At 29.8% G+C, this 9217-nt stretch overlaps 2 protein-coding genes across 2 annotated transcripts in view; one reads left to right on the forward strand and one right to left on the reverse strand.

Annotated features, from left to right (window-relative positions):
* Positions 1 to 1308: 1308 nt before the first annotated feature.
* Positions 1309 to 1906, reverse strand: LOC111712599 (uncharacterized; the record flags this gene model as incomplete). The annotated part of the gene is given in 2 exon segments (XM_023487254.1): positions 1309 to 1434; positions 1759 to 1906. Coding segments are annotated over 2 exon segments (258 nt in total), but the record flags the coding sequence as incomplete, so codon positions are not given.
* Positions 1907 to 5384: 3478 nt separating this feature from the next.
* LOC111712602 (tenascin-R) overlaps positions 5385 to 9217 on the forward strand; it is an 11538-nt gene continuing 7705 nt past the window's right edge. The window contains exons 1-5 of the mRNA XM_023487257.1: positions 5385 to 5531; positions 6762 to 6825; positions 7237 to 7243; positions 7789 to 7883; positions 8781 to 8871. Of these exons, the coding sequence (XP_023343025.1) occupies positions 5400 to 5531; positions 6762 to 6825; positions 7237 to 7243; positions 7789 to 7883; positions 8781 to 8871 (389 nt within the window). The 5' untranslated portion in view covers positions 5385 to 5399. The remainder of the gene's footprint in view (positions 5532 to 6761; positions 6826 to 7236; positions 7244 to 7788; positions 7884 to 8780; positions 8872 to 9217) is intronic.

Consider the following 9217-nt stretch of genomic DNA (forward strand, 5'->3'; position numbering starts at 1 on the left):
AACATTTTATAGATTTTACATTATGTAGACAATTCATTACAGATATAGAACATTTTATAGCTTTTACATTACATAGACAATTAATTACAGATATTGAACATTTTATAGATTTTACATTACGTAGACAATTCATTACAGTTATTGAACATTTTATAGATTTACATTACATAGACAAATTCATTATAGATATTGAACATTTTATATATTTTACAATACATAGACAATTCATTACAAATATTGAACATTTTATAGATTTTACATTACATGGACAATTCATTACAAATATTAAACATTTTATAGATTTTACATTACATAGACAATTCATTACAGATATTGAACATTTTATAGATTTTACAATACATAGACAATTCATTACAAATATTAAACATTTTATAGATTTTACATTGCGTAGACAATTCATTACAGATATTGAACATTTTATAGATTTTACATTACATAGAAAATTCATTACAGATATTGAACATTTCATAGATTTTACATTACGTTGACAATTCATTACAAATATTAAACATTTTATAGATTTTACATTGCGTAGACAATTTATTACAAATATTAAACATTTTATAGATTTTACATTGCGCGGACAATTCATTACAAATATTAAACACTTTATAGATTTTACATTACGCAGACAATTACACATTTTGAACATTTTATAGTTATTACATAATAAATATAAATATTACAGTACATTCATAAGACATTACATAGATTGGACATTTTATAGATATTACATAACATAGACAAAATATTACATATATGGGACATGTTATTGATATTACATAACATAGACAAGGCATTTTATAATCTTATATAAACAGTAATTGTAATTTCTTTAAATTATAATTGTTGACCATTTTATTATAATTAATATAGAAATGGTGTAATGATCGTAGTAAAGCTAATTTATTTCATGTTTTAACAATTTTTCTTTAAATTGTTCGGTCATTCAAATGTGGTATTTTTGAAATGAGTTTTAAAATTGAGCCTTTGCCACAAATTCCTATTTTATAACCCCTATATCTTTGTAACCAAATGTCGCAGACCTTACATATTTCAAAATATGCTATTCTATTTGATCAAATAATCTAAGTTTGAAATATAAAAGTTTTACACGATCAGATTGCAAATATATAGGGAAAAGAATTTGAGTTTGTGGCAAAGACTCAATTCCTTTTTCATGAAAATTTCACCATTTATTCTAAGTTCTGCAATAGGTACTTATATGCTTTTTTCATATTTAGTTTGGCATAAAATGTTCATCAAATTCAAATATACATTGTTAACCTGGATTTTTTGAAATGAAAGAACACTTTTACTCTTGGTATTCATCTTAGAGTGAAGGAACAGGCAGAGTTGGATTAGTATCACAAGATAAAGATAGATGGAGTTAACTGTCAAACTTATAAAATCCTAAAAATACAAGAATATGAAATAAAGAAAGGACTTCTTCAAAGTTTTTTTATTAATTTATTTAGAAGAAAAACAAATAACGCGTGCCTTATTAAATTTCTTTCCTCTAGGCCTCCCTAGAAAAGTTAATATGATAAATATGAAAAAGCTGAAGAGGGATAAATATTATTTTATTAATAAATCAAATGTGGAAAAAATGTCTCTAAATTAAAATTTTTTTCATTTCAATTTTTTATGAAAACAATATTTTAAATATAAAACATTAACACAATAGTAAACAATTTGATTGCGATACCAATATTCCTTGAATCTAAGTTTTGGTACCTGTGTACAGTAAACTCTGCGAGAAGGATGAGGGCCACAAAGAGTAGCTTCCAGGTGTTTCATTTCTTGTTGTATAGGAGCTTGAAGGTGTTCCATCATCACATTATCCTCCCCTACCCACCCAATCTTCATTGAAAAATCAGCAGAATATATATTCTTTCTGAAGTGGAGTGGTACAATTAAACATATTAAAAATATGTTTATACTGTTATCTTTCTATTAAAAATATGTTTATACTGTTATCTTTTTATTAAAAAAGGTTGGTTAAGGCAAAGTTTAAAGTTTGCCAGGAGATTGCTATTTAAATTTTCCCCGAACTAATGTCGTTAAAACAAATACATTTGTTTATATTCCAAAATCAAATTTGTATCAATTAATTTCACAATCTAAGATTAACCACAAATTCTGATTTTTCTAACAACTTTGCAATCCAATGTCGTAGAACTTAGATATTTCAAATTATGAATTCTGTGAGATTGAATAGTCCAAGTTTGAAATATCAAAGGTTTAAACCATGCATCTAGTTGTAGAGGTATAGGGATTAGAAAACTTAAGTTTGTGGCAAAGTCTCAATTTCTCTTTCTCGTAATTTCTGATCGAGCTGAAATAAAATGTTTGACCTTTTGAGGTACAGTGATTTTGAATCTTTGGTTAAGTGACCAGTGATCTCCATGTTTGCACACCTACGGATTATGTTAATTCCTCTTGGAAATTCCTTTGAGAATATACCCTGCAAGGATAACTTTTTAAATGATCATGTATTTAACCGCCGATTAAAAAATCAAAAATTCACGAAGTAGCGTCCAGGAATTGTACTGTATGATTATCATATCTTGAAGTTCTACCCGAGACTAAACCAGTACGGAGGAAATTCTTCGGATAGTTTACTCAGAGAGAAACCTAGAGAAGAGAGAGAAGGTTCAGTCCTGGTGGACAGATAGAGATTGCTCGTTGTTTTACAGTAAGAACCAAAAAACCGTTGGTATTGTCCTCGATTGTCTTAATTTGTCTTATAATTATGAAATATTGCTATTAAACTATTTTTTCAGTTTTTCAAATACAAAAGTTTGCAGCAATTTTAAATTACAAAATTTTCTCGATTAAAATGAGAAGCAAAAACGACATTCATTCTCACTTATTCTCTTAAAATCCAAAAATTCATGACAACAATTGCTATACTTAGAATGTAGGGATTCAGTGCAATATTTTTACAGTGTTAAAACGCATTTTAGGCAAGATTTTGTTCTCTTTCACAAAAATATCGTTAAAGAAGAAATACAATCGACAATTGTAAATATCGGATGTGAGAGAAGAAATATATTCTAACCTAGTTTAATGAGTGTAAGTATTATATGTGATATGATGACAAGAAAAATGATTAGAGTGTCAGATGGAAAGTTATATCAATAAAGATGGACGCAGATCTGGTGGCAACTCACTCCTCCCCCCCCCCACCCCCTAAAAAAACGCTTGCTTGTAAAAAGACAGTAATTTGACATTTTAAAATAATAAAGTTGCTTAAAATTTTAATTTGACTTTGCGTTGAGGCTTCATTTTTAACTTTGAAAACGGCTGAACCGCGCGACCAGGCCCAATTTCTGTTGTTGTATCTATTTTTGATCTATCCTGTATTTAAAGTATCTATAGGACTCTGACTAAGGGTTGAAGAGAGAAAGTGTTAATCTTCTTATAATCCATTCATTTCTCATGTTTATTTAGCAGCAAAAACTTCGGGGATAGAGGTGTCATATAATCCGGGAGGAATAGGAGGGGGGGAGGGGGTGCAGTATCATATAATCCTGAAGGAATGGGAGGGGGTGCAGTATAGAAATACTTGATGACAATTAAGAGAAAATTAATAAATTACGAGTAGTTGGCTCTGATCAATGGAGCTCTGCAAAAAAATGAGCTAAATTATGTTGAACTAAATTGTGAGATAAACTGTTCTTATTTTGTTGTTCATTTAATCGTTTAAGACTTTAAAATTCCAAAATTCTCTACAAACAACTTAACCAGCAAAAAAAAAAATATTTTTAAAAAAACTTAAGATATTTGGTTTTTATATTTACTTTTTTAATATGTTTATTATATTGTATATGTAAATGTATGAAAAACATAACATTTTATAAACTCTGATGAATTTTTATTTAGGCAATCAGGTTTTGATATGGTTTAAGAAGATTATTTATAAACTGCGAACAATTGACGTAAAGGACAAATTAGTTTTAAAAAGCTTAAAGGGACTGTTAGCGTAATTTACCCCTGAATGTATTTTTGATCAAGTATGAATTAGAACTTCATGTTTTTTTTGTTTTTTAACTGTTAATTTTCATTCAGGGTCTTAATGCAAAAGTGACTTGCTCATTTCTTGCTTACAAGAAAGACACTCTTAGCATAAAAAACTTTTCGCGTCAGAAAAACGAAGTTTTCTTCAACATTTTTGATCAGATTAAGGTTTCAAGTGTAACGCTTTAAATCGGGCAATGTCATCTGTACATGGAGGGTCCCTGGAAAGTATGTTTACAGTACCTGTACTCTTTTGCGTATTGAAAGAAATGAGAGTGAAAGCTGAAAGAATCATTCATGAAAATCCTTCATGACTAAGAAATAAATTTTCTAGCAGCATTAAACTTGTTTTTAATTTCTTGTTCTCAGGGCGCTTAGTCTAAAAACAATACCAGAGAGCGAAACTTTTGTATGAGATAGCGATAATCTAGAACCTTAACTTCACATGAAAAGAGGACACTTTTAATTTCAAGCGATCAACTTTTTTGTGACTTCTGATTGGTTGGATAGAACTTACAGATATCGATAAGGAATTAACCTAATCCGTCGCAGGCTACGATTGTCTTCGTGCTTTCTTAAAGGATTAACAACCCAACATATAATGGGATCAACTTTTTGGCAGCAGCTTTAAATTTTACTAAAATTTACTCAAAGATTAATATTCTGAAAATGAAATAGACGATAAAATGAATTTTATTTCTAAATTAGAAGTTATGGAATAAATTTAAGAAAGAATTAAATTAAAGGATTTAAAATAACAACTAATTAATTGCGTTACTGTAAGCGTAATTTCAAGTGACCCTCCATGCAAAGACGGGAATTCCCGATTCACAATGGTACCCTTGGATTCGTTTTCAGATCAATAATGTGGAAGTTTTTTTCATTTTCCAAGGTTTAAAAGTATATAATTTTAATATTTTATTATTTTTTTCCTGAAGTCGAAATGCGCAAGTCACTATGGTATAGAAACCGCATTTAAAAATTATCAGTTTTCAAAATGGTAAACATTGATATATATGTATAATTCATACTTGATCAGGGTGCCGTTGTGAATCTCGGGCATAGTAAGGTAAGGTAAGGTAATTTGAAATTACGCTTACAGTCCCTTTAAACAACGTATATCAACTTAGAGCAAATATTAAGACCCTTCAGCAGAGAGATATATATAAAGGCTAGTTTTGAGATAATAGCTGTAAACACTACACTACACTTTATTAGGGTTGTAATAATCATTGATAATAAAATTTCTATTGATTGGATTGGATTTGAAGTCAATATATATCTAATGATTAAGGATCGTAAGATTAGGTTAAGTATAGCCCTGGGTTGGTCCTAGCCTAGTTACATCAGTATAAATGTATAATAAAAGAACAATAAATCTTGATGAAAACAAACAACATGAAGAAGAACTTCTTCAAGCTCATTTAGTTTTCAAACCTCCGCCCTACATTGGGGAGGAGAGTGATCGAACAAGAGACAGAAAGAGGGTAAAATATAACAAAATAGATAAATATATAAAACAGAACTAAGATAAATAATGTTTAAAGGGAGAGTTTATAATAAATAAAATGGGGTAAAGGATTTTTGTAATTTGAAAGTTTTTTCTCTTTGTTATTTGTTCAATAAGATTTTTTTGAATATTTCAAGTTTGATAAATAAATTATCTAATTATATTAATACTGAGGGAATTCTTTGATGTAAATAAAAAAAAATATCAGAGATAAATTCTTATTCTGATTCAATTCTGATTCAACCGATACCATCTTTCATTTTCTGTGAACAATTTCCTTGTTTTAGTCGTGAATTCATTCTTTACTCTTTATTCATAATCATACTATTTTCAATTCTCATTTCTGTATATCATTGAGTAAGGTTTTTTTAGTTTTTGAGTAATAATAATATGATTTAATGAGAGCAAAAGATAAAACCTTATTTTTTTGCATCTAACTTATTTTGTTTTATTTTTTTCTAATTATCTTCATTAAAAATGCAACAATAACAACACACATAATTATAAACTGTATAATATAGTTTTTCCATACGGTGGAACCCAAAAAACAGTAAAATAAAATAAAAAATTAATTTTCAATAAACTATTTGCTATTTAAAACATATACATGCACAAAAGATTGCTTGACTATCGTCTTCCTATTCCACAGTTGTATGGGCCTCACTGTAATTAAGAGATTTTTATGATTCTTCAGTTTAAGTTTTTTTTGCATCTGTATATTTACTAAACTGTAAATTCAAAGAATAAATAAAATAATTGGTTTTTAGTTTTTAAACTTAAATCTACATCTTTGGTTTAAATTGTGCTGAAACTACCAAGAAATTATAAACAAGTTTATAAACAAATTTAATGTTCTATCTTTGCAACCTGATTTCTTAGTCCTATAAAATTTCAAACTATGAACTCTTCAAGATTTAAGATTCTAAGTAATTTATATGACATTTTTCAACACCAGGTTACAATGATCTGGGGATTATAAAATAAGAGTTTAAGGAAAGTGTTCAGTTCCTTCAAATTGACTTACAACCCAAATCTTTGTAACCTGATGTTGTAAATCTTTAACTTTTCAAACTTAGATTATTTGATCCAAGAGAAATATCAAAGTTGTACGTACGACTTTGGGTTGCAAACATGTAGGGATTAGACAATTGGAGTTTGGGGCAAGAACTCAGTTCATTAGCTGTCGAAAGCAGGAAATATTTTTCAGATGAGAATCCTGCTTTATGGTTTTCTCATTCATCTACCAGCTTCAATTCTTCCGATTCAGATAGGGATGTACTGCTCTTTATATAACAAATATATCATTAATAATAAAAACGGAAAATCAAGAATATTGTCTAGTTTTGAAACTTTTTATGTATGACCCTTCCCTTGAACATCTTCGTAAAAACTGTTATTTTGAATTTCAAAAGTAAGCAATATTGTTGCAATGTATTGAAAAAGCAGAATAATTGATGTTACTTCGGAAAGGAATTGAGTGTTTGCCACAATGAATTCTATTAATTCAAATTTATAATATCTAAAGTTTACTCCATCAGGGTTTTAAGATATAGGGATTTGAAAATTTCAGTTTGTGGCAAAGACTCATTTTTTTAACAATTTTTTAACAATTTTTTTTTTTAAACAATTAAGAATTTTTTTCAAGATTTCATTTCCTTATAGCAGCACATCTTAACTCCTAGTTCCATGGTGAGTAAAAAAATTTATCACAATTACCGCTCATCTAAAAACTTATCTATGCAGATCTTAAAGACTTCCTTTTTTCTTTTTTTAAAAGAAAAATTATCAATTTCTATCTATTATAGAGGACGTGAGTCAGACTCTAATAAAACGCATCAATAACTTCCAGTATATATATATTTCTTATAACTTATTACTAGAGGGTTCGGAACTAGAGTCAATATCGATATCGCACGTGTAGACTGTAGAGATCATATCAGTACTAATGCCCCGTATCCGTTCTATCTCATTCTGTTGAATCTTGTGGAACTAGTTTAACGCGGCCAGGCATCGTCTTCCACACTATTTACATTATTAGTGTTTTTTTTTGCTTCAATCACATTTTAATGGTTTAAAAAATAATTTTCTTGATTTTCATTCTTTGCCACATAAACTACAAAATATAGATCAAACTCATTTTTCACTGTTTTCTAGGATTTGATTTCAAACTTTGCTTCCTTGATTTATCAGAGTTCATAGTTTTAAAAAGGAATTTGTTTCAACTATTTGTTTAGGTGGTCCCGCAGTATAGATTACAACAAGAACCCTTTACCTCGGGCATCCTTTGCTGGCTTTGGGTTGGGCTCACGTGAAACCGTCAAATGTTCAGGTAATCTGGTAATCTGGTAATTCAGTAATCTGGTAATCTGTTAATTTGTTAATCTGTTAATCTGGTAATCTGGAAATCTGGTAATCTGGTAATCTGGTAATCTGGTAATCTGGTAATCTGGTAATCTGGTAATCTGGTAATCTGGTAATCTGGTAATCTGGTAATCTGGTAATATGTTAATATGGTAATACTGGTAATCTGGTAATCTGGTAATCTGGTAATCTGGTAATCTGGTAATCAGGTAATCTGTTAATCTGGTAATCCGGTAATCTGGTAATCTGGTAATATGTTAATATGGTAATATGGTAATATGGTAATCTGGTAATCCGGTAATCTATTTTCAATTTCGTTTTCTTTTATATTAAAGTGGCTTGCGGGTTTCCTGCTTCAGAAACAATGGATAATTGAGAGATTTGAACCACATTGTACAGGGTGTCCCAATAAACAGGGAATTGAGAGACAACTTGAAGGTCGTCTTTGATTTTCTGATATTTAATGTATGGAAAAGTATAAAAATGAGACTCCACGTCATATGAGCTTCATAAAGTGGACTAGACCTTTTTTGTTTCTGAAAAAATTGACGACGAAATTAGATATTAAAACAGTTTAGATTTATTAATTAAATTGCTGATTGTACAAATTTTGCTATATCTCCGTCAATTTTGAAGATACAAAATTTTGAAAATCTCAAGACCAGGTTTTTTCGATATATAGATGTGTAAACTGGAATACTGCAATTGTTGTGTTCATGAAAAAATGCCACATGGATCGAAGACGATATAAAAATCGTCACTAAATTCCCTTATTTATAAGAAAAGGGCTTACAGTATAACGTTTTTAATCGGTCTTTAAATGGAGGGTTACTCGAAATTACAACATTTAACCCTTATTGTTCAGTTTCTGGTTGGGAAGGTCCGAACTGTGAATTTCCTATTTGTGAGAATGGGTGTGGGGTTCATGGTAAATGTGTCTTCCCTGATATTTGCAGGTTAGATTTATCTACAGGGGGATCCAGAACCCTGATATTTGCAGGTTAGATATATCTACAGGGGGATCCAGAACGACTTTACAGAACTTTTTTCTTGCATTCATGTTCTCCGCAGCTATAAACTTCAGATCGCTATAACTCTAGTATAGACTTGAAAGTGTTTCAGATCATCAAGTTTCCTAGTTTTTCTGAGTTGGGAACTTTAGAATGGTGGATATCAGGATTAATGCTTAATCTCGAGACCAGTGGCGTACATAGGGGGGGGGGCAGTAGTCCTCTTGCCCCCCCCTGGGAGTTCCAGGGGGGGGCCCTGCCCCCCCCTGGAAAATACAAAATTAAAAGGAAA

Source organism: Eurytemora carolleeae, unplaced genomic scaffold (assembly GCF_000591075.1).
Source record: "Eurytemora carolleeae unplaced genomic scaffold, Eaff_2.0 scaffold1296, whole genome shotgun sequence".
Lineage (NCBI taxonomy): Eukaryota > Metazoa > Arthropoda > Copepoda > Calanoida > Temoridae > Eurytemora > Eurytemora carolleeae.